This window comes from Pelodiscus sinensis, chromosome 29 (genome assembly GCF_052426305.1).
Source record: "Pelodiscus sinensis isolate ZL-2025 chromosome 29, ASM5242630v1, whole genome shotgun sequence".
Lineage (NCBI taxonomy): Eukaryota > Metazoa > Chordata > Testudines > Trionychidae > Pelodiscus > Pelodiscus sinensis.
In genome coordinates, this window is record NC_143080.1 from 8,614,443 (window position 1) to 8,638,480 (window position 24,038).

Sequence of the window (24,038 nt, forward strand, 5' to 3'; positions counted from 1 at the left end):
AGGATGGGGCGAAAAGCTAGCCCCAGCTCTCAACCGGGAAAGGAACATGTGATATATTAATATATAGCCAATTATATACTAATATAATATACGCACAGCTGCTAATCCTGCGCCTCGGAAGCAGCTGCCGTGGGAGCGCAGCTCGCAGCCGTGTGACGCTAAGGATTGGCTTTCCGGAGCAACTTCCCCCAACGTTCCTTTCCAAAAGAATAATCCGACCAACACTATTGGAGCTGGCAGCAAAAGTGACAGAGGAGATCGGTCCTGGGAGGGGGGAGAAACTGGTCAGCCCCAATAATGCAGCCCAGCTTGGGTGTCCAGCGTGGAATGGTCCAGCTGGGTTCTCATGGCAGGCCCCCCCCTCGCCCTATTCCACACGCAGGCTGCTCTAGGCATGGATAGAGGAGAAACTTGTACCAATTCGCGCCCACTGTCCCCGCCTCCCGAAACAATCTCCACGCCGCCCTGATGTAGGCGGCCTCTCGCGTTGGCTGAGGGCAGCGGGGGGAGGGGAGATGCCAAGCCACAAGGGCTCGCCAGAGACAGAGATTTTGGTTATAAAAAGATGGATCTTTCTCGCTTTATAAAAGAAAAAAAATACAACAACAAACACGACAACCACGGACGACAACAGACGAGCTCTCCTGGCAGCTGAACCCCTCTCCCTGGCCCGCTCCCTCCCAGGGACAGTCAACAAATGCCCCGTTCCAGTACAATAATTGGTCACTTCATCGTAAAAAAAAAAATAAAATAAAATAGAAAAAAATCTGGGATCCGCCGGCCACTGTCTTTGCCCAAATGCTGGTTGGATACGACGGATCAACCATATTTCTACTGGGTGATGCAATGATCAGTTCTTGATGGTCTATGCTCCATGACAGCCCCTTGACTCCCCCACCCCGTGCCAGCCCCTCCCACCCCCGAAACTGGGCAACCTGTTTAAACTCTCCCCCCACCCCCAACACACACAAAAATTCTGCCTGCAAAGTTCATTCCGGGAGCTCTTAAGTGCAGTGGCACCTTGCTCTCCAGGAGCTCCGGGTGCAGCTTCCGCCGGTACGAGACCATTCCTTCCTGCAGCTGCAGAGGCCAAGGGGGAGACCGTCCCAACGGCTGAGTCCTGAGCCGCTCGGCTCACGCGCGGGAACAACCCTCCGCGCCCTCTTGCCACGACATTGGCGCCGCTGGGTGGTTTGTTTTCTCGCCGTTTTAAAAAGGATTTTGGTGGGGGCGTTTGTACAAAGTCTGGAGGTGGCAGCTGGACACTGAAAGGGGAGGTGGGGGCAGCTTGAGGTGTGAAAATCCCCCCTCCCTCTCAAAAAAAAAAAAAAAAAAAAAAAAAGATTGAGCATAAACTCTATGTTGGAAAAACAACACAGAAATTCCCCTCCCCCCACCCTGCAAAAAAAGCCTTTTATCAGCTTCCCCACCACCACCCCATTAGTGTGAAAATCTTTAAGAGGGAGGGGGGAAAAAAAATTAGCCACAGTGATTTTTCCCATCCCCCTCCCTGCAACCATCTACCCAGAGCTCCAGCCAGGATATTACTGGTCGGGGTGTGGGGGGGGATTACTGAAAGTACGGCAAGAAGGTGGCGCTTTGGGCGTTTCAGTTGGAGTCCGAGTCGGAGGAATCGCCTGAGGAGGAGGAGGAGCTGCTGCTGCCCTCGGAGTCATTGTCTTCGTCCTCGTCGTCGTCGTCCTCCTCCTCGTCGTCCTCGTTCTGGGGCGAAAGGCAAAGAAAGGGTTAAGAGTCTGGGGAGGGGGGCTGGGAACTCAAGCAGCCATGTCTGGGTAAACCCTGCTGCCCCTGGATTTCCCACGCCAGCGCCGCCCAAATTCGCTGGGATCTCTGCCACCCAATGGGCAGCAGCCCGTAGGCCAGGCCTGGGCAAAATACAGCCCAGGGCTGCATCCAGCCCGCCAAGCCATCGGATCTGGCCCCAGGCAGACTCCCCGCTGGCCTTGCCCCACCCGCACGCCGCTCAGAAACGCGGCTGACAGGCGGTTTTGCTTTCGAATCTGTGAGCCCGGAGGGGAAGGGGGGAAGGCTTTAGGAGCTGTTCCCATCCCCAGTACAATCCCACCGGCCTCTCCTCCAGGAACTTAGGTGCTTTTAGGTTTGTTTTTAACCCGGTGAAATAGTTCGGGGTTTCAGAACACCCCCGGCCACGCTCCGCGAACTTGGGAAAGCCCGTCCCCCCCACCCCCGGAAGTGGGAAACAGTAGAACGTGCTGAGGATGAATAAATGAACGTGGATTGCCAGCCCATGGGAGGGTGAGAAAATCACCATTACGGCACAGAAACCAGCACCTGCACAAGCACCATTGACCAAATTCTGTTGTCGTGGGACCCTGGTGTAAATCCAGAGTAGCTCCACTGACTTACTCCAGGTTTACACCGTTAGGACCAAGATCAGAATCAGGCCAGATATCTTCACCAGACGACACACTTAACCCTTGTATACGGTACCTAGGGAGCAGGGTTCCCTGTAGGCCAGTGGTCACCAACCAGTCGATCGGGATCTACCGGGAGATCTTGGACCCTCTGACAGGTGATCCTGACTGGTTTGGCCAAGAGGCTGTCAAGTGCAGGCACTTCAGCTGCCCCTTGCCCCCAGTGCTGTGCATCTCCTGCCCCTCCCCCGGGAGTCTCCTGCTTTCTGTGCAGGGCAGGGGAGGGAAAGGGGTGCTGGTGTCAGGGTGTCCCCTCTCCCATTCTGTATCCTTTCTCCACAGAGCAGAGAGGCGGCACAACAGGACCAGGGATGGAGTTTGCTGGCTGTTTTTGGGAGTGGTTCAGGGCCAGGGCACAGACGAGTTTGCCTTAACCCCCCTGCACCACCACCCAGGAGACACCAGCAGTGCCCAGATGGAGCCCACAACCCAAACTCCTACCCCAGTCATGAGCCCCCTCATGCACCCCAAGCCCTTATCCTAGCTCTTAACCCCTTCTGCATCCAAACACCCTCCCAGAGCCTGCTCCTAGAACCCCCTCCTACATCCAACTGCCTGCCCCAAGAGCAGCTCAGAGCCCCTCTCACACTCCAAATCCCTAAATCCAAGACCAGAGCCTGCGCCCCCAACCCTCTGCCCCAGCCTGATGAAAGTGAGTGAGGATGGGCAAGAGAGGAAGGATGGAGTGAGCAGGGGCGGGGCCTTGGAGAAGGGGTAGGAAGGAAGCGGGGCAAGGGTATTATATATGAGGCAGATCTTGGATTGCACTTAAATTCAAAAAGTGATCTTGTGCTTAAAAAGGTTGGAGACCCCTGCTGTAAGCTGAGCACGTGGGCAGCCACCCAGGCACTGCCCAGCTGTTTAGCAGAGCACCCACAGCAAGTGTTTCTACTGGTGGTGCACATCTGCACATGCCTCGGTGCACATAACAAAATGTATTCCGCCCATGGATGGAAAAAATTAGAGGGAACGCTGCATGGAACACGCAGCCCTGCCCCGGAAATCGGGGCTGTGGGAAGCAAGGTGCAGAGCCCTGGTTTGCCCAAACTGTGTTCTTGGATGACAGCTCCTCGCGCTGCGGACGCCGGCTGCGTGACACGATCCGGTGAGATCTCCCGTGAATAGGCGCAGCTCCTCTGAGGTCATTGCCAAGGCTGGATCCCATGTTGCAGGGGAAGGGGGCAGGAAGAGAGACTCCTATGGATTACTGGGCCCAGGGATCCCAGGGCAGACTGAGATACCACGGCCGGCCCTGGGAGCAGTGAACAGGCTCAGAGGGGGTGTACTGGGGGGGAGGGGAAGAGCGAGGTGGGGTGAGCAAGAGGCAAGGCACCCATCCCGAGTCCCGCAGTGCGCTGCAGGCGGCCTTACCTCATCCCCATCCTCGCTCTCCTCCTCACTGCTCGACTCCGATGAGTCCCCGCCTTCCTCGGACGAGTCCCCGTTCTCCTCCTCGTCGTCCTCGTCGTCCTCCTCTTCCTCCTCGTCATCCTCGTCGTCATCCTCCTCCTCGGACTCCTGGGGGGGCCAGAGGGGCGCGGTGGGCGGCTGTGGCCAGGCTGTTTGGCCCCCACCCCTCCCTGGAAGCCCCACGATGGCCGAAGAAAAGCAGGGCCTCCAGAAAACAGGCTAGGGGCCTCCGTGCAACAGACCCAGGGATTACCCAGTGCCCCCTGGGATGCGAAGTTCAGGTGCCATGTGCTACCACCAGGGGTGGGCAAAAGAGCCTCTGCGGGCTGATCCGGGCCACAAAGGCCCTGCCGCTCCCCTGCCCCCAGGCCGATTAGGGCCCGGAAGCAGGGGGGAGCGCACAAAGTTCCTTCCACCCTGCCCCCGCCCTGCCAGGAGCGGGTGGCACTTGTGCACTCCTGGCAGGGTGGGAGGAGACTTTGCGCGCTCCCCTCGCCCCCAAACCCTGATTGGCCTGGGGGCAGATGGGAGAGTGCGTGACGTTTCCTCCCACCCCAGGGTCATGGGCGCCTAGGGGGAACCTCTGGAGGGGGGGCAAAGACTTCACTCGCTCCCCCTCCCCCAAACCAATCATGGTCTGTGGGTGGGGAAGCAGGGAAGTATCCTGGCCCTGCCCCTTTGGGTGCAGCCCAGGGCCAGTTAAAAAATTTCTGAAGTGGCCCCCATAAACAATTATTGCCCACCCCTGGCTACCACGCTCCTCTCCAGGCCAGGCTGGGCTCCCCAGCTGGACTACATCTCCCACAATGCACAGCATCACTGTACCAAGCGTGCCATGGTGCATCATGGGAAATGTAGTCCTACACAGGAGTAACAGGCACCTGAACTACAGTTCCCAGACCGCACCACAGTGGCATTTCTAAAAAACACTTCAGGTTTTTCTTTTTTTTAAACTCTTGTTCTCCAACCACCCCGCCCCACCAGAGAGCTACCCCTCCAGGGGGCAGGAACGTCTCGGTGCAGTCATGCCACTGGCCCAGCGTGGGGAAGACAGAGCACGAGGACACTTACCGACTTGATCTGCATGGCGGGCTTCATTTTGGCGTTCGGCCCCCGCACCTTCCCCATGTTCTTACGCTTCTGCGGAGGAGGGAGGGAAAGAAGAATAGTCAATGGAGTAAATCCGGCAGCTCCTTGATACCTCCTAGCAGACCTGAGGTTAAAGTACCCAGAACCATCACTACCACCCACAGAAAGGCCTCAGGTGGGGCCAGCTTAGGGTGCGTCTTGACTACATGCCTCTGCCGACAGAGGCATGTAAACCAGGCTACCCGAGGTAGTCGATGAAACGGGGATTTAAATAATCCTCACTTCATTAAAATAAAGATGGACGCCGCGCTGTGCCGGATCAGCTGATTGTCGGCACAGCGCGGCAGTCAAGACGCGGAGCGGTCCACAGGGGAAACCTTTGTCGACCGCTCCTGTAAACCTCATTCCACGAGGCATAAGGGAGCAGTCGACAAAGGCTTCCTGTGTTGACCGATCCGCGTCTTGACTGTGCCGACGATCAGCTGATGCGGCACAGCGCGGCGGCCATCTTTATTTTAATGAAGCGGGGATTATTTAAATCCCCGCTTCATCGACTACATCGGGTAGCCTAGTTTACATGCCTCTGTCGGCAGAGGTATGTAGTCGAGACGCACCCTTACGTAGTTGCTGAAAACCACCTGGTTAGCTCTATATTCCCAGCTCTGCCACTACCCTGCTGGCTGACTTTGGTCAAGCGTCCCGCCCACCCCCCACACACTTGGTTCCCGGAGTCTACTGAGACGAGAAGCTGCTTGAGGCCGGCGGTCTCTCTTCCGAGGCATACAGACAACCCCTAAAACAAGAGGGCCCCGCGGGGTTCAGGCTCAGTGCCCCGGCACATAACCCATTACGACTTTGTTCCCTCGAGCGACCGTTTTCAAAGTTTTCCTCATGACCCAGTTGGAGAAAATCGTTGATGCCGCAACCCAACAGACTTTGACAGGAGGGCGGGCTCCAGGGCGGGGCTGAGGATGGGAGCTTTGGGGTGTACAAGGGGGCCCCAGCTTTGGGGGGGGATCAGGGCTAGGGCAGAAGGGGCTGACCCCGAGCGGTTCCCTGTCAGCAGGGCGGCTAAGGCAGCTTCCTGCCTCTCCTGCCACCGCCGACCAGGCTGCGCCCCAGAAGCAGTCGGGGGCAGGTTCCCAGCCAATGAGAGTGCGGGGCGAGTGCAGGGGCAGGGCGCAGAGCTCTGTGCGCACTCCCCTCCCCCAACCTAGGAGCTGGATCTGCTGCCGGACTCTTCTGGGGTGCAGCGCAGTCTGCAGTGTCAGGACAGGCAGGTGGCTGCCTCAGCTCCCCCCACTGCTCACCTGATCCCCCGGCAGCACCGAGCCCCAGCGCCCGACATTCCACCCCCCAGTTTGAAAACCCCAGGTTTCAACCATCATCTGGGACGGAGGGGTGAACCCAAGGCCCCCCCCCAACCCCGTGATCCCGCCGAGCCGCTCCCCCCGGCCCCGCTGTTGCGGGGATACTCACATTGGAGGTGTGTTCTTTGTAGGTGGCTCGCTCCTGCGGGGACAGACTCTGCCGAGACAGGAGACGACAATCACCACCCGGAACGGGGGCGGGGAGGGGACAGAGCGATGCAACTGCAGGGGTGTTCCCAGCTCCAACAGGGGGCGCTGTGCTGGGGAGGGGGACGGGGGTGGGAAGCGAAGCCCCCTGGTGCTGCTGGAGAGTAACAGCCCCGCCCCGCCACCCGGGGTGGGGGGATTTCCTCAGGCTCCCAAGCTTGGAAAGCCCGACAGGGAACTGGGGGAAGAGTTACAGCTGGGTCTGGAGCCCCCCCGGGCTCCCACGCTGGCAGAGGGGAGCAGCGTGGGCCCGGGGGACAGCATCTGTCGTCGCCACAGACACGCCCTATGGGCCGTCCCTGGGGGGGTGCGGGCCCATAGCAACCCCCCACCTCCCTAATTCCTGCTCCTACCCCCTGTCCTATCTCTCCCCCCCAATCCACCCCCTCCTGCTCCCCCATTGCACCCCCCCACGCCAGGCCCCTCCCAGGGAATCCTCCCGCAGTTAACATCAATATGGGGGACCACCCCATCCATAGGACGGTTGAGGCAGCTGCCGTGGGCCCCCCCCAAAGCGTGGGAACCAGGGCAGCCACTCTGAGCCATCCTACTGGCCTCTCAGTGCAGGGAGAAGCGAAACCAAGGACACTGCATCCCAAACGCCCAGGGGGTGAAGAAACCCTCCGGGCACCTGCGAACGGAGTGGGGGAGGGTCAGCAGAGGACCAGGCGGGTGGTCGGAGGGCTGCGCTGCCGGAGGGCTGGCCAAGCCGGGGGCCAGGCAGGGCATGAAGGTGGTTCGGCCCCCAGCCACTCACCTTGAGCCAGATTTCCAGGTGCATCTTGTACTGCTTCTGCTGCTCTTCCGCCATCTTCTTGTAATAGTCCTTCTGGCTCTGGGAAATGCGCTGCCAGCGGCTGCCGATCTCCACCATCCGCTCCTTCAGCGGCAGGTGGTTCAGTTCCCCGTTGGACAGCAGCTCCTGGGAGAACTTCTGGTAACCGTTCCTGGGGCGAGGGAGAGCGGGGTCAGCGAGCGGGGCCCGTCCCAACCCCAGCCGTGAGCAGCCAGGCCAGGAGGCAGGAACAGACATGCCCAGAGCCAAGAAAAGATCCTGACCTGTCCTTCCCCTCTGACCCCCAGACACCGACTCCCCACCCGCCCCCGAGCCAGGAGTCCAAAAGCTGCCCCCACCCAAAGGCGGGATTAGGACCCGTGAGTCCCGACTCCCGGCCCACGCGCACCCCAGATACAGGAACGGAGCCCAGGACTCTCTGCCCTTCCCTGCCTCTAACTATTAGACATCACTCCCTTCTCAGTTAGCTGGCACTGCGTGAGCTATCAGGCCCTGAAGGGTTGAGCTCAGTCCCCATCCCACCGCTGGAGCCCCCGCGGTGCCCCCCCCCCCATCCCGCCCCGGCCCACCCACTCTCTCCTGTACAGGATGACTGGCCTGGCTTCCACATGGTCTGGAAGAGACGCCAGCCTGGACCGATACTCACATGGGGGGTTTCTTCGGCTCTCCCTGGAACTTCATCTTCTTTGAGGAGTTTGTGGAGCACGGGGGGGCCCTCATCTCACTCAGCTCTCTCTGGGGGGGAGGGGGAGGATAGAGACGGAGGTGAGGCCCATTGCCAGCTCAGCACAGCCTCTCCCCCCCAACCCTGCAGTTGGAAACTTCTGGCAACCAAGGGGTAGGTGCAGCCTGCCATTGGGGCAACGGCTTGCCTGAGATATGGGAGCCACCTGCCCCATCCAGGGACGCTGGGTCTCGGAGGTGGGGTCCCAGCCCCAGAGGGAACCCAGAGATCTGGGGCTGGATCCCAGCTGCAGGTGCGTGGGGGGTCAGAGGAACGAGTCCCCTAGAAAGCAGCAACCCCTCGTCCCAGCCTGGGGAGAGGAATCCCCATCTGGCTCTCTACGCCCCTCCGGAGGCAGGTCTCCTCTCTCCGGACCCGGCACCCCCTCCCCGTGCAGCGGGGGCAGACGGCGCCGTGATGCCGCTGCGCGGCGACTCCCTCCCCGTGCCCCGCGGAGGGGACGCAGCTCAGGTTGGGGGGCAGGGAGCAGAGCCCCAGGGGAGCCCACCTCATATCGTTTCTGATCCTCCGCCGCCTTCTTGATCCACATCAGCTTCTCCTTCTTCTCCATGTTGTTCCAAGTGGCCTCCATGGCCTTCAGCGCCTTGCCCCGGTCGTTCTGCGGCACAGGGAGACCCAGCCACGCGCGGGTTACCAACCGGGGCACGGAGGCGATTGCTCTGGACTCCTATTCTCCACCCTGCCACGGAGCGTGGGCAAGTACCCTCCTCCCCAACCCGCCGCACGGGGACAGTTAGCCCCTGCCCGGGTGAGACCAGCTGACTGAGGGCGCGCCCACACGACCGAACTAGGGATGTGAATGATGAGTCTGGGGTGGCCAACCCGCAGCTCTTGAAAGGAAAAATTGTGGCTCCCGCACCCGCAGCTCGGCTCCCGCACCCGCACCCCGGCTCCCGCACCCGCAGCTCAGCTCCCGCACCCCGGCTCCCGCACCCGCACCCCGGCTCCCGCACCCGCAGCTCGGCTCCCGCACCCGCGCCCGCAGCTCGGCTCCCGCACCCGCGCCCGCAGCTCGGCTCCCGCGCCCGCAGCTCGGCTCCCGCGCCCGCAGCTGTTCTGCCTTCCCTCTGCTCCCACACCATGAGTGGGGCGGCCGGTTAACTGGTTACCCTGGTCAGCATGCCAAGAAGCCAAATGCTGACCGTGTAACCGGTTAACCCTTTCCATCCCCAGAGCAAGCCCACCCCAGAGGGGGCAGAACTAGCAGGATGCCCTGCGACCAGAATCCTTCCCCGGCCGGGAGTGTGGGGGTGGCAGGGGAGTGTCTCTTTGCCTCCTTCCCAGCCCTCACCTTGAAGCGAGCCAGGTAGTCTCCGATGACGCTCTGCTGCCAGATCTCTTCGGCCGTCTTGGGCGACTCGGGCAGCTTGGCGCGTTCCTCCTTGTCCGCGCCGTGCTTCTTCTCCGACTGCGCCTTCATGGCGGCCTCGCGGGCTTTGTACTTGGCCTGCGCAGACACACACAGGGGGGCTGGGTCAGGACCAGGTCTCTCCCGGGCCCCACATGCCTGACCCGCCCCTGCACGGGGGACCTAGCTGTGAAATAACCCAGGCACGTGAGCACTGGGCCCCAATTCCCCCTCACACCCTGCTAAGGCAAGAGGGGGGAGCCAATGCAGTGTAGCCCACAGCGCCTGGGGGCTGCCCTCCAGCTCCATCCACTGGCAGGACTGTTTGGGCCGAAGCAGGGCGACTGCAGCAGCCTGCCTGGAAATGGCAGGGGAGGGTGTTCTAGCATAGCGGGCAGAGGGGTATGGGGGAGCACGCAGGTCCCAGCCCCTTTTCTCCTCTCCCCATTGCTGTGCAAGGCCCCCAAGGCCACGTGTCCCCCCCACAGGTGGCACAGGGCAGTGGTCCCAAACGTCTTACCTCGTGGCCCCCTTAGCCCTGCCCTCCCACGCCCTGGGCCTGGGGGCGGAAGCAGAGCCCCGGCTCTGGGAAAAGGGGGAGACACAGAGGTAAGGGAGCCGGGGCTAGCAGTCGGGGCTGGGAGTGGAGTCACAGCTCCAGGGGTGGGGGAGGAGACACAGACTGGGGGGCCTAGGCTAGGAGCAGGTGCAAGGCTGCGCCTCCCTGGGGAAGGGGTGCCCCACAGTTTGGGGACTTGGGGCATAGAAAAAATAGCCCGTCCTCCATTGCCCCCTCCCCCCATCTCACACACCCAGAAACTTTCCAGCCAAAGCAGAACTCCCAACACACTCACTGAGCTAAATACCCCCCCACCCGCCGCCCCCGGGGCCAGACGGACGACTCCACTGCCCCTCGCCAGGCTTTTAAATCCAGGGTCAAGACCTCTCCGGGTTTCATCCCAGCACGTTCTAAGCTCTTTGAGCTGCTGGTTTAATTCTGGCGTCTCCTTCCCCGCAGCAGGTCCTGGGCTGCCCAGACTCACAGGTGCAATGGAGAAAGGCCAGGACCCCACTGCGGAGGAGGGGGTCAGCGTGGGGGGCCTGTCCATCTGGGCCACACTCGAGCACGCTCCAGCGCCCCCTGCTGGCGCCTTGATGGCCAGGGCGGAGAAAATCAGGGCAGCATCTGGCCAGGTAAGGAGTGAGCAGTGACAGAACGGCTGGCGCCCCCTAGAGGGGATGGATGCGACGGGCATCCTCCAGGGCTCTGGAGAGAGGCGAATTAGCTAGAGATGCCGTTCCGTAAAGCGAGGGGTTTGAAGGCGCGTGCCGTCGATTTCACAACCTTTTTCTTCTCTGAAAGGTCGTTCCACATCCGCGCCAGCAGCCGGGTCAGCTCGCTCTCGGAAAGTTCGGGTCGCTCTTCCTGCAGCTGCTTTCGCTTCTCCTCCGAGAAGATAAACATAGCGGAAATGGGCCGTTTGGGTTTCTCAGAACCTGCCTGTTGAAGAGCACAAAGGGACTTGGTGTGGAGTTGAGGGTTTTTAAAAAAAAAAAAATCAGATATAAAGACGGAGGAAAAAAAGGGCCCCAAAAATACCGCAGCAGCTTCAAATCGTTACAGAAGAGACCCCAAAAAAATCGGAATTTCTGTTCTTTCTTTTATTGGGGTTTTTTTTTCCCCCTGCTGACCCAGCAGCTGCTATCAAGAAGTCTTGAAGCTGGTTTAAAAGTAACTGGCTTGGTCCCTCCACTCTCATGACACACACACGCACCCCCCTGCACCCACCCCGCCTGTGCCAAAGCCAGCCCTCACCTTGCCAGTGTCTGGCGATGACTTTTTGGAAGCAGGGCTGGTGGCGCCTTTCTTGTTCACTCCCAGCATTTTCTCTTCCCCCAGCACCCTCTGCTGCTCCTCCTCAGGCAGGCTCTGCGTTCCAAGCAAAGAAAGAGACACGGGAGGAGGGGGAGGCGGGTGTCAGAGAGTTCTTAAGCACCAGGCACAATCCAGCAAAAAGGGAATAGTAAAACATCATCATAACTGCTTTAATCCCACTAAGGCCTTCTATCCGATGATCTCAAACCACACGGACCTCGGATTCTCCCCCTCCAGAATCTGCTAACTAGAGAATCTCCATTAGCTGTACTGGGCTTATGATACAGTGGGAGCACTTCCAGTCGCATCCACTAGAGGGCAGTGGTGCACAGAGGCATAAACTAGTTCATTACAGCATTAGAAACCCACTTTAGAGAAAGGGAAAGAGACATACAGAGTGGCAGTGATTTGCCCAAGGACACCCAGCGAATCTGTGGCATAGACATGAGTCTAGACCTAAGTTCCCTCTAGGGTGGGCACCTGCACGGGCGCGCTCAAAGAATTTCAATCCCACCCACCTCCTCCGCAGAGCAGGGAAGGTCAGCTGCTGCTGCAGGTGGGTTTGGTGGGAGAGTGGGGGGGCCAGGTGGCTGCCCAGCTGCTCCCAGGGCAGGGCTGCATGGCGGGCGGCTGCCAGAGCTGGAGCTAGGCTTTAAAACTGGGGAAGCTGCTGCCAGTCCCCAGCACCCCACTCCCAGGCTTTAAAACTGTTGCTGGCCAACCCCGAATATTGCCTACCCTGTACCCCAGACTGGTGCAAGGGGTGAAATATTGTCAGAGGCAGAGATCTTGGCATCTCTATCCTGGGATGGGTTCCCTAGGTTGGGGGTAGAATCTACATCCCTATAGAGGTTGTTAAGTCCCGGCTTGACAGAGCCTTGGCTGGGAGGATTGAGTTGGGATTGGTCCTGCTTTGGGCAGGGGGTTGGACTCGATGACTCCTGAGGGTTCTGCCAGCCCTGGGATTCGAGGATCTTTCAGACTTCAGCTACTCGTTTCCCCCTTCCATTTATATCAATTCGGCTGTGTCTAAACTACATCTTTTCTCGAAAAAGGGATGTGCAAATGAGACACTTCAAAATTGCAAATGAAGGCGGGATTTAAATGTCCCGTGCTTCATTTGCATAATGGCAGCCACGGTTTTTTCCGAAACGGGGCTTTTCGAAAGAAAAACGGCTGCTTAGGATCGATCGAAAATAAAACCCTTTTTACAGTACAGGATCTTTCGAAAAAGAGTTTTATTTTCGATCAATCCCCGTCAAAGCAGCCGTTTTTCTTTCGAAAAGCCCCGTTTTGAAAAAACCTGCAGCCGCCAGTATGTAAATGAAGCACGGGAAATTTAACTCCCGGCTTCATTTGCAATTTCGAAGTGTCTCATTCGCATCCCTTTTTTGAGAAAAAGGGATGTAATTCAGACACATCCTAAGAGTTGTTAGCACACGAGGAGGGATTGCACCCGGCTGTACTGCTTCTCCTAGACCTAGAGGATACAGATCGTAGATTAAAGGGAAGAACACAACTTTCCCAGATGAAGTAGCAGTGAATGTGTCGTAAGCAAGAAAGCGTCGGACTGACCTAGGTCTTTCCTTTTCTTATATTCCTTCTATTTGCTTGTTTTCTTGGCTCTTACACATCTCGGTTAACTCTATTCCTTTCCACCATGGCGTCACGCCATCCCTTCTGTTGCTCCCTTTGTCTGGATCATCAAAATCCAGACCCCCTGAATCTCTCCCTCACTTTTAATCCCATAGAATCACTGAACACTAGAACTGGAAGGGACCTCAAGAGGTCATCAGCGCCAGTCCCCTGCCCTCACGGCAGGACCAAGCACCATCTAGATCATCTCTGATGTCTGTCCGACCTGCTCTTGAATATCTCCAGTGATGGAGACTCCACAACCTCCCCAGGCAATTTATTCCAGTGTTTAACCACCCTGACAGGCAGGAAGTGTTTCCTAATTTCCAACCTAAACCTCCCTTGCTGCAGTTTAAGCCCATTGCTTCTGGTCCTATTCTCAGAGGCCAAGGAAAACAATTTTTCTCCCTCCTCCTTTTAAAACCTTTTTTGATACCGGAAAACAGCTCTCGCGTCCCCTCTACGTCTTCTCTTTTCTAAACTAAACAAGCCCAATTTTTTCGGCCTTCCCTCACAGCTCATGTTTTCTAGACCTTTCATCATTTCTGTTGCTCTTCTCTAGACCTTCTCCAATATCTCCACACCTTAAAAGCTTTCTTTTCCTCGTCAGCGTACTACGGACTCTTTTGCTCTAAACTTAAAGCTGGTGTATGTAGAACAAGGGCAGGGAACTTTTTTTGGGTCGGGGGCCGCTGACCCACAGTCAAATCAGTCAGGTGAGAAGCCCAAAAGAAAAAAAGACAAACTCTCACTGAGGTGGCCCCTATGGAGAAGCAGAAAGACTCCCCCCATTCCCGTTGCACACCAGAGCCTAGCGGGGCCCAGGCTAGCAGATTTTGTGTGCTCCAGTCCTGTGGTAGGTGCAGGTTCCCCAATGATCTGGGGGGGAGCCCTAACCCTTGGGGGCTAGATCCAGGCAAGCTGGGAGCTGCATCTGCCCCCCCAGGCCTGAGGTTTCCCCACCCCTGCTGTCGAATTAAAATCTGTTTTGGAGTCAGTGTTTTTGGAAGAAGGGCCCGGTGCAATTCTCCCTGTTCAATCCGCCGTCGGATGGAAAGGTTCCAGTGAGGAGTAGTTGGAACCAGTTCTCCTGAGATCCCATTGGTTTGGCAGAAGGGCTGCTAGCGAGACCTTTGGAAGCGTATTGCCTCAGAGCTCTCAGCTGCGACCAGCTTGACCCTAAGTTGCACAGCTGCTAGAGCAGTGACCAATGCAGTGGCCTACACTGGCGCTTGCAAACCTGTGCATCCGGCGCTGGGAATCTGCCTTGTATTCCTGACGTTGCCCCTGAGTGGCCATGGACAAATCATTTAACATCTCTGGCTTTACATTTCTCCACCAGCCAACTGGAGACAACACTTTTAAGTGGCTTTGAACTTCTTTAGATGAAAGGTGCTAAATCAGCACCAAGGATTAGTGTGAAATCTGTTTATCTGTATTATGGTAGGGCCTGAAAGTCCAAATTATGGACCAGGCCAGGGTTCCCTGTAAGCTGTGCACGTGGGCGGCTGCTCGGGAGAAATTCAAATGCTGCCCAGTGGACTAGCAGAGGGCCCACAGCTCCATTTTGTCTCTCTACTGGTGGTGCACATGGCACATGCCTCAGTGCACAGAACAAAATGTATTCTGCACAAGGATGGGGAAGATTAGAGGGAACATTGACCTTTATGTTAAGTGCTAGACAAACAGATCAAAAAGGCAATTTTTGCCCCAAGGAGTGTGAAATCTTAACACAAGCACACCACGTAGTTCAACAGGAAACACAAGGAAACAGTGAGACAGGACGTGGCCGGATGGGTAACACTGTGGCTGCTCCCCGAGAGACTCGCAGTCAGCCCTGCAGGCAGCAGCCCCTGCCCTGCACGCAGCCCTCCCCAGAAGCAGCACTCCCTGGGAGGGGCAGGTCTCAACTTCTCCCTATAAAGTGTGGGGGGGGGACTGCCTAGGAGCAGGGATTGGGGTCCTAGCAAAGGTGGGTGCTGGGCTGGGGGAGCAGCGCCACTGGTGGGTGCCATGATGACACCCGTCCGAACAAGCACCCACGGCCTCGAGATGGGCGCACGAGACTGAACTCACTCTGCTCATGGATGGAAAATCTTAGCGGGAGCCCTGGTCTAGACTCGCAGGCCTGTTACTTAGCCACCAGAGCAGTGGTCACCAACCAGTCGATCGGGATCTACCGGGAGATCTGAGAGCCTCTGACAGTGAGCAGGGACAGGGCCTCGGAGAAGGGGCACGAAGGAGACGGGACAAGGGGATTTGGGTTTGAGGTAGATCCTGGATTGCACTTAAATTGAAAAACTGATCTCGTGCTTTAGAAGGCTGGAGACTCCTGCGCTAGACCACGCTTCCCGTTAGGGCTCCGGAGAGGGAGAGGAGAAACGGCATCCCCGCTTGAAATGCCTGGTGCGCTACGGGCCATGTTCTAAACCCACTGGCACCTTTCCAGAGCACCTGGATTTAAACTAGCGAGTGCGCCCAGCGATGGGATTAAAACACCCTCTGACAAAAGGGACCATCCCAAGACAGGTAGGCAGAGGGCGCCCCCCCTCCCCCCCCCCAAGAGGGGAAACTTTCTACCCACGGGGAAGGGATCTGTTGGGTTTTCCACCGTTTCGTTTTACAAACAAAAGCCCTAAAGCACTCACCAAGCCCATCTAGACACAACACGGGGGCTAGCAGCTCCCAGAGGCTTTGGGAAAAAAGTGGGTCTGAGTCCAAACAAAACCCTGCCCGCCCCCACCCCAAACCAGCTGCCCACCACCTAACTGCCCGCCCCCACCCCAAACTAGCTGCCCACCACCTAACTGCCCGCCCCCACCCCAAACCAGCTGCCCACCACCTAACTGCCCGCCCCCACCCCAAACTAGCTGCCCACCACCTAACTGCCCGCCCCCACCCCAAACCAGCTGCCTGAAGGCCGAGGCCCCAGGGGCTTGAGGATGGCAGATGCATGGCGGGAGGGGGTGGGGGGGAAAATCTCTCTCTCACACAGATTCTCTGTTCGCTCCCCGACTCCACTGGGTGCTGGGTGATGGAGCAGGTCAAAGCCTGGGGAACAGGTGGGCATCCCTAACCTCCCGCCCTTTGCTTCCAGCGCCAGGCGCGCGTCTCGGCTCTGCCTCCTCCAACACACACGCAGAGCAGCTGGGACACTCACCCAGGCCAAGCCCCACCTGCAGGGCCCACGCCGTGCTCCCCGGGGGGGGAAGATGGGCGAGAGAACAAGCCACGGGGAGGGCAGTTAATCCAAGTGTTTCACGCTTGTCGAGAAGGCGCTAGGACACCGCACTGAGGTGGGGCAAGACCCCACCTATAATGGAACCAACTTCCGATTTACACCTGCCCCTGAGAAAGGAGCCCACTGGAGCTGCGGCCGGGGAATACGAGGATACCATCCTGCCCCCCTCAAGCCAGCCCTGCAGAGTAAAACAGGACCCCCCCCACGCATACCCTACAAAGTGCCCCCCCTCCCTTTGTAATGTTGCAACACGATCAGGTGCCCACGCAAAATAAAACCGATGAACAACAGGAGACGTGCCAAGAGAATACTGGCGGAGACCCCCCCCCCCTCGCGACCGAGCCGAGCCACCCACCCACCCGCATCTGGGGCACACCCACCTCCAGGAAGCGAAGGAGTTCGATTTCGTAATCTTTCTTTTTCTGGTGAGAAAAGCAGCAGCAGGAGGGACAGAGAGAGAGAGGGAGAGAGGGAGAGTCGGTTACTAAGAGACCTCGCCTCCATCCCCACGCACCAATCTAAAATCACAGAGCTCTCTGCACTGGCGTGGGAACTAGCTCCGTACGGCACAGGAGCGAGAGCCGATTCCCTCGGCTCGAGCCTCTGGCCGCAACCTCGCCACAGTCAGTGCGTTGGGCTTCTGATGCCCACTCCCTGCTGGAGGGGCTCCGAGCACTTCACAGCCTCTAATGCCCCCGGCTTCATCTGAGGCTCGGAGAAGGTACGGGGACTGGCCATGGGCAGAGCCAGGCATCAAGCTCCGCAGACAGGCTGTGCAAACGAGAGCCGTGCCCGCAGTGGGGGTGGCTCTAACCCAGATCCATGTGTGAACACTGCCACTTAAATGGCCAATGCAGCTGAAAAACCCAGCTGTTTCCAGCTGTTCTCTCCTCCGCCCTCCTCCCCTTCCCCACACCCAGCTCCACGGACCAGCAGGCCCCCAGCTTGTTCCCTAGGGACGGCAGCGTGTAGCTGTTTACACGATTAACCAATGAACCTGGGCTTGTCCATTCATCTTAAGGACTAACCACCGCCCCCCCCCACCCCGCTGCCTCAGATACAGAGGCAGCGAGGGGGAGAACCCGTGCCCACGGAGCGCTGGCTTTTAAGCTGGCTTCCCCCTCATGTCTCCTCCCCGCTGCCTCTGATAGAGGCACAGAAGCACAGGGGGTGAGGGGAGCAGGCAGGGTGAGGGAGCAGGGTGAGGGGAGCAAGTTGGCTCCCTGCACGTACCGGCTCCTGCAGAGCTGTCTGCTCCCCACGCTGCTGCCTCTGAATCAGTGGCAGCAGCGGGGGAGGAAAGGACAGACACGAGGGCAGGCGGGGAGCTGGTGCTCACGGGGAGCCGGCTTAAAAGCCAGCTCCACCCGAGCACCATCTCCCGCCCTTCTCCCCCACGTATAAACATGTCACCGCTGAAAAATCAGCAGCTACCGAGTTACCAAAAAAACCCTGTTCGCTCCCATTCACCTGATCACACTTTTTGTGGTACGCATCCTTCTCCTTCTGGGAAAGCAGCTTCCACTGCTGGCTGCACAGCACCATCCGCTCCGTGCTGGGGACGTCCTTCATGTTGGCCATCAGCTCCGCACAGTACAGAGAGTAGCTGTTCCTGTGGAGCAACCACGGCGGTGGGGTCACCACTCCTTCCCCACCCCCTTTCCGACCAGGGTCCTGCCCACTCGTGGCCAGGGAAAGCTCCCATGTGCCCCTCTGGGGAACAGCGTCGGGGATTACAGCCCGCTCCCTCCGCTTCACCTCCCAGGAGGGATGTTAAATATCGGTCAATTGACTAGTCAATTCAGCGCATGAATTCTTAGCAGTAACTCAACTGTTCTATAGTCCCTGGGGGTGGGGCTGGCAGCCAGGCGCTCCAGTCACACTCCTCAGGAGACCCCTGCCTGTATCAGAAGCAGCAGCGTGGGGTGCCAAGCAGGAGCTGGTCTGCGAGGGGAGCCAATTTAAAAACCAGCTCCTGTCATGGACTGGCTGCCTGTCGCCCCTGCCTGTCCAGTGGAGGAGGGGGAAGCTGAGCTGAGCTCCTGGAGCCATGAGCCGGAACTGAGCCGGGCTGCCTGCCACCTAGCTCCTAATGCACTTTACATGCAGAGCCGCAGCAGGGGTAGGTCCCGGACCTGGCGCAAGCCAGGACTGAGCCGAGCTGCTGGCAAGACTGCTAAAAAATGTACTGGCAGGGGAAGAGGGGGAATGCGTGTAGTCTATAGTGTTACCCTATAAAGCTTTTGCTTAACAGTTAATCGACTACACTATTACAGCCCTACCTCGCATCCCCTGCCATGTTCAACCCCAGAGGTGGCTGCATTTCAGCTGTGCAGCAAAAGAGAAGGGGAAAACTTTCTGGATAAAATCCCAATTATATTGTTCTCCAAAATCTGGATCAGCCAGTGTGTCAACGCCCGTGGAACGTGGCTGGATGACGAGGAGCCGGTAGCACTTCCTGCCAGAAGACGACCTCGGCACTACTGGAGTTAAGTCACACGGTTCCTCAGAACCCGAGGGGACGTCCACATGACGGATGCTACGCTGCGGCCAAGCCACCGTACTGCAGCAGCATAAACGCACCCGCTGCAGTTAACCCACCTCCCCAAGCAGCGGCAGCCAGGTCCATGGAAGAATTCTTTCGGCTGCCAAGCCAGATCGACACCGGCCATCAGGTCAACCTAACCGTAGCGCCCCTAGGGTGTGATCTTTTTCCCCACACCCCTGAGGGATAGCGAGGCCAATCTAAATGTTAAACGCCAAGCCAGGCTGAAGCTCTCGAGACTAATCCGCGCGATTGCGAAGCAAAGCTCGAAACCGAGACCCGACTGCCACGTCAGCCTGAGACTGCGGAGCGCCTGGCACAGCAGCTCGGCGGGGCGTCGACTCCAAGACTCGCTGCCTTGGGGCACCCCTGCCAGCAAAGGGCTCTGGGGGTAGCAGGCAGAGAGCACAGGAGGCCTGACCATCTTCCCAAGCAGATAGACCCAGCTGCTGGAAAGGACCAGTGGGGACAAGCCAGGGAGGGCAGAGCTGTGGGTACCATGCCAGGAGTGCCCTAGACTGCCTTCCTCCAGCCCTGGTTTCCCTGGACCCACAAGGAGGAAGGACTGGAAAGCGTGAGCGCTCCCCCAACCCCAAGAAAAAGCAACATCAGCCCCCCACCGGCCAGGCACTTACGGAGGCGGCTTGGTGGGTCGTCCATCGAACTTGTCCTTGAGTTGCCGTTCTGCCTTGGTGAGGGTGGAGCGCGTGATGCCCTCCTCGCTCAGGTTCATCTCCGGGTGCTTCTGGATGTAATCCCGCATGATCTCCTGCAGAGGGGGGCAAAGCAGCCGGCGGGTTAAGGGGGCCAAGCCGACACCTCTAGCACGGGGAGGGGAGAGAAGCCAGTCACCTCCCTACGCCTCGCCCACCTGCCCCCTCTTGTCGAGAGGCGAAGGATCCCAAGCTCTGCAGTGGAAGGCTCTGAGCTACCGGGGCTGCGGGCTAGTCCCACAATGCGTGGAAAGCAAGGGGCCTCAAACAGCAACCCCTCAGGCTGGTTACAGAGAGGGGCCGGCTCCTGGAACGCCCCTCGGCTGGTGGCCTAGAGGTGGCGCCCGCCGGGCCGGGGAGATGATGGAGGGGAACTGGTGACTGTTCCCTACCTCGTACTCCTTTCGCTGTTCCAGGGCCTTATGAATCCATTTCAGTCTCTTTTTGTCCGAAAGTTGAGACCACTGCTTGCCCAGCGCGTCCTTCACCTCCTTCGTGGTGGCCTGAAAACCCAAAGCCAGAGGTGAGGGCACAGGGGGGGAATCGCGGGCCCCGCCCGCCCTCTCGCCCGCCAGCGAGCCGAGCTCGCAGGGGCCATGGGAGGGGAGTCGCCTTTGCGCTAGGGGGTCTGACTGCTCTGGCTTGTGCCAATGGGGTTGGAAACACAGCGGGCCTGGGCTCCTCACTGCCCGCAGGCGCCACGGCCCTTCCCTAGCCTCAGCAAAACCAGGGCTGTGCCGAAACCGGGCACCGGGTCTGCTCCCAGACACACGGAGCCACTTCCTTACCTCTGTCTGGACATCACAGGCCTTCTGCTTGGTGCCTCTTCCTTCAGGCCCCTTCTCCCCCCTGGCTTCTCTCCCCCTCCCTCCCACAGCGTAAAGACACCCCCGCCCCCCCCCCCCCCACACTCAGTGTCACAGCTCCACGAGGAACTCACATCCGGACGCACTTTCAGGTAGATCTTCTTCTCGTGATTGTACCACAGCTGCTGGGGGGTTTTGGGTTTCTCGGGGACGTCCGACTTCTTGGCGTTCTGAATAAGATCTGGGTGGTCTTCCCTTCAGGCCGCGGGAAGAGAGGGAGGGCGCGTGTCAGAAAGGGAGACCCTGGCACTGGTCCACTGGGGACCCACCCTGGGGCATCTTGGGTTGGAACCTAAGAGGGTGGGGAACCTTAAAGCCTGGGGGCCGGATGAGGCCCTTGGCTTGCCTGGATCTGGCCCCCCGGGCTCAGGGCTCACCCCAACATTGGGGAACTTGCGCCGGTGCTCCAGCCCCCGCCATCCCCCCTCACAAAAAAATCTATGAGCCTGGGCCCCCCTAGGCTCTGGTATGAGAGGGGAATGTGGGGAGGGTCTCTCTCCTCCTCAGTTGGGAGCCTCCTCAGTGAGGAGTTTGGTTTTTTGCTTCACACTTTTGTGTGGCCCCCACAACTGATTCTTCTGAGGGTCAGTGGCCCCCCCACCCAAAAATGGTTCCCCACCCCTGGCCTAACCCCTCAAGATTGAGGTGCCCATGAGCCTAATGAGCAGCCTAAATGACTTTGAGGATCAGGGCCTAGGGCTTAGGAGGCGGGGGAGGGCCCAAGAAGAGAGTGAAGGGATCACAGGAATTGGGGCTGGAAGAGATCGTGTCCACACTGCAAGGGGGGATCTCTTTAGTGTATTTACGAACCTCATCAACTGGGCCTCCTCCATTGGAGCCCCCAATATCCACACTGCATGGCTGCTTTGCCAGAGAAACAGCCTTCGACCGCCCCCCTGCCGGGGCTCCCGGCTTGAAGCCAGTGGCCTAGTGAGTCTTAAGCTGTCAGGAAACCAATCAGACTCGGCCGTCCTTCCCCCCGTTCACCTCGTCAGACTCGCCTCGTTAATCACCCACAAGGGGCTCCCCCCTGTGCGTTTTACAGATACACGGGCATCGTCCTGATGAATTCGGTTAGAGGCTGCTGGACGGCGCCCTACCTGAATCTTGCCAGGTTCCGCTCAAATTCCTGCTTCTCCCGCTGGAAGTCCTGGATGTATTTCATCTGGGTGGGACAAAGGAGCCGGGGATTTAACAGGGGAGGGAAGCCATGGGTTTTGCTGGGGTTAACAGGGGCTGAGGGCGTGCAGCTCCCTGCAGGATCGGGCCCTGAAACGGCAGCTAGCTAAATTGCGGTGATCTGGCTAATCATGTAGTCGGTACAATTTGCATCAACCACGCGATTAGTCGATAAGGACCGCTCTGCAGAGCCGTAGCAGGGGTAGCTCCCGGAGCCGGCTCAAGCGGGAACTCAGCAGCCCTGGCTCACGCCGGCTCTGGAAGCCACCCGTGCGGTGGCTTTGCATTTTAAATGTAGTAAGAGCCCTGGGCTTTTATTATATTTAAAATGCAGAAGCACAGCAACCTGGACCAGCCCGAGCTGAGTCTATTAGAGGCAGCAGGGACTTGTGAGGAGCGGGGGAGGCAGCATTGCGGAGACAGTGCTGGGGGGAACCGGCTTTAAAAGCTGGCTCCCCCCAGCACCATCTCCTGTTCCCCCAGCAGAGGCAGCAAGGGGGTGGGAGGGAAGCGAGTAGTCAACTTCTTGCTAACACCCCTCGCAGCTAGGGGCTGAGATTTCCAAAGCAGCCAAAGGGGGTTAGAGGCACAATTCCCATTCGTCCCAAAGGGCCCTGAATCCGTGGGCCGCTGCGGAGCGATTGCTCCCTAGCCATTGCCTAGAGCCAGGCAGACCGCGGCCTGGTTTCACGCCACCAGGACCTGGCGCCAGGTGGCAAGGAGGGACGTTTATCACTGTCTCATGTCACTGGCGCGGCGGCCCCTGCGGGAACAGGTCAGGGCTTCAATACAAAGCCGAGAGCGCGTGCCGCTCTGCACGTATGCCCAGCAAGTGCGTCGGGGGCGGGAGGGAGATGGGCTTTGGTGGGTTCTGCCGCTCTCCAGCGGATCCTCTGACGCCCCCGGATGGGTGGCAGCTGGTCTGGGACGGCCACTGGGTTGTGGCATGGGATGGAACCAGCCAGGGCTGGCCTCTTGGGTAGACCCAACATTTCACACAGCGAACGGTTCGTTTCCAACCTCTTCTGATTGCCAGGCGAGCGACTGCAGACAGAGCCTCTGAGCCCACACACGGGCAGCCTGGACTCAGAGCCTAGCCCATATTAGCCATAGCCCCGCCCCGCAGCTGGCCCTGTAGCCTTATGAGGCTCCATTGCCATGGCAACAGAAAAAACGGTGGACACCACAGACGGGCCCTTCTCCTCGCCGTACCAAACACGCTCCCACCGATCCCAGATCTGGGGAAACACGAAGTGCACTAAGGATGGTTTCAATATGTCATAGGCTGACAACTCCCGGCTCCGTTCAGCGCTGCTCACTCAATGATCTCAAAGCGCTTCATTAAGGAGCTCAGTGTCCTTATCGCCATTGTACAGAGCAGGGGGGAAACCGAGGCACGGTGCGATGCTGTGACTTGCCCACAGTCACCCAGCAAGCCAGCAGCTGAGCCAGGACTCCCAAATCCCAGTGTTCTGCCCATTAGGCCACACTGCCTCTCTGCACAGGCCCTGTCCTAAGGACTTGCTGCCCCCGTGAATCCTCACCCTGCACAGGTAGACTCCAAAGCATCCCTCCACCATTGACTACAGGGGGATCTGGCTACGCACACTCAGGGTATGTCTAGACTGCACCCCTCTGCCAGCAGAGGGATGCAGATTAGGCTGGGCGAAATTGCTAATGAAGCGGGGATTTAAATATCCCGCGCTTCATTAGCATAAAAATGGCCGCCGCTTTTTTCGGCACGGAGCTTTGTCGTAGAAAAGCGGCAGTCTAGACGCTGATCTATCGCTAAAGAAAGCCTTTTCCAACAGATCCCTTATGCCTCGTAAAACGAGATATCTATCGGAAAAGGCTTTCTTTAGCGATAGACCAGCGTCTCGTCTAGACTGCCGCTTTCCTCCGACAAAGCTCCGTGCCGAAAAAAGCGGCGGCCATTTTTATGCTAATGAAGCGCGGGATATTTAAATCCCCGCTTCATTAGCAATTTCGCCCAGCCTAATCTGCATCCCTCTTCTGGCAGAGGGGTGCAGTCTAGACTTACCCTCACAGCGAAGGGACGGGCGTGTGCCTGCAGGCAAGAGAGACGAGCTCCCCGACGCCGTGCTCTGTAGGCTCCACCTACCTTTTTCTTTTCGGGGAGCTCCTTGTATTTCTTGGACAGGATTTTGGTCAGATCCAGGTTGCTCATTTCGGGGTGCAGCTTGGCATATTTGGCTCGCTTCTCCATGAAGAAGCGGAAGTAGGGTGTCAGGGGCTTCTTGGGGAAATCGGGGTGTTTCTGAGGGAAAGAGGACAATTAGACATCCACATCCCTACACACACTGCGTCCTCGAATGGGGACGGGTGGCCCGATGGGCCACACACCAGCCTGGAACACGGGTTAGTTCCCTTTTCTGCCACCAACTCCTGGTGCCACCCAGGACAAGTCACTCAGCAGCTGGCCCTGTGCTTTGGTTCCCCAACTGTGACACGAGCAGGGGAACAGCCCAGCCTAGAGGAGACACGCATGGCAGGCTGCGAAGTGCTCAGATGCTACTGTAACGAGGCCCACGCAAGTACCTC

General features: G+C 58.5%; 1 protein-coding gene across 6 annotated transcripts in view; it reads right to left on the bottom strand.

Moving 5' to 3' along the window:
• Positions 1-1,292: 1,292 nt before the first annotated feature.
• UBTF (upstream binding transcription factor) overlaps positions 1,293-24,038 on the bottom strand; it is a 43,423-nt gene continuing 20,677 nt past the window's right edge. For 3 of the 6 annotated variants that reach the window (XM_075911193.2, XM_075911195.2, XM_075911196.2), the window contains 17 exons: positions 23,599-23,754; positions 21,398-21,462; positions 20,372-20,492; positions 19,824-19,934; positions 19,354-19,487; positions 17,644-17,785; positions 16,554-16,595; positions 11,238-11,351; positions 10,767-10,922; positions 9,365-9,520; positions 8,561-8,671; positions 7,975-8,063; positions 7,290-7,479; positions 6,435-6,482; positions 4,938-5,006; positions 3,828-3,974; positions 1,293-1,722 (listed from right to left, as the gene is read on the bottom strand). In XM_075911193.2, coding sequence (XP_075767308.2) covers positions 1,609-1,722; positions 3,828-3,974; positions 4,938-5,006; positions 6,435-6,482; positions 7,290-7,479; positions 7,975-8,063; positions 8,561-8,671; positions 9,365-9,520; positions 10,767-10,922; positions 11,238-11,351; positions 16,554-16,595; positions 17,644-17,785; positions 19,354-19,487; positions 19,824-19,934; positions 20,372-20,492; positions 21,398-21,462; positions 23,599-23,754 — 1,965 coding nt within the window. In that variant the 3' untranslated portion in view covers positions 1,293-1,608. The other 3 variants (XM_075911197.2, XM_075911199.2, XM_075911198.2) reach the window with 3 other exon arrangements.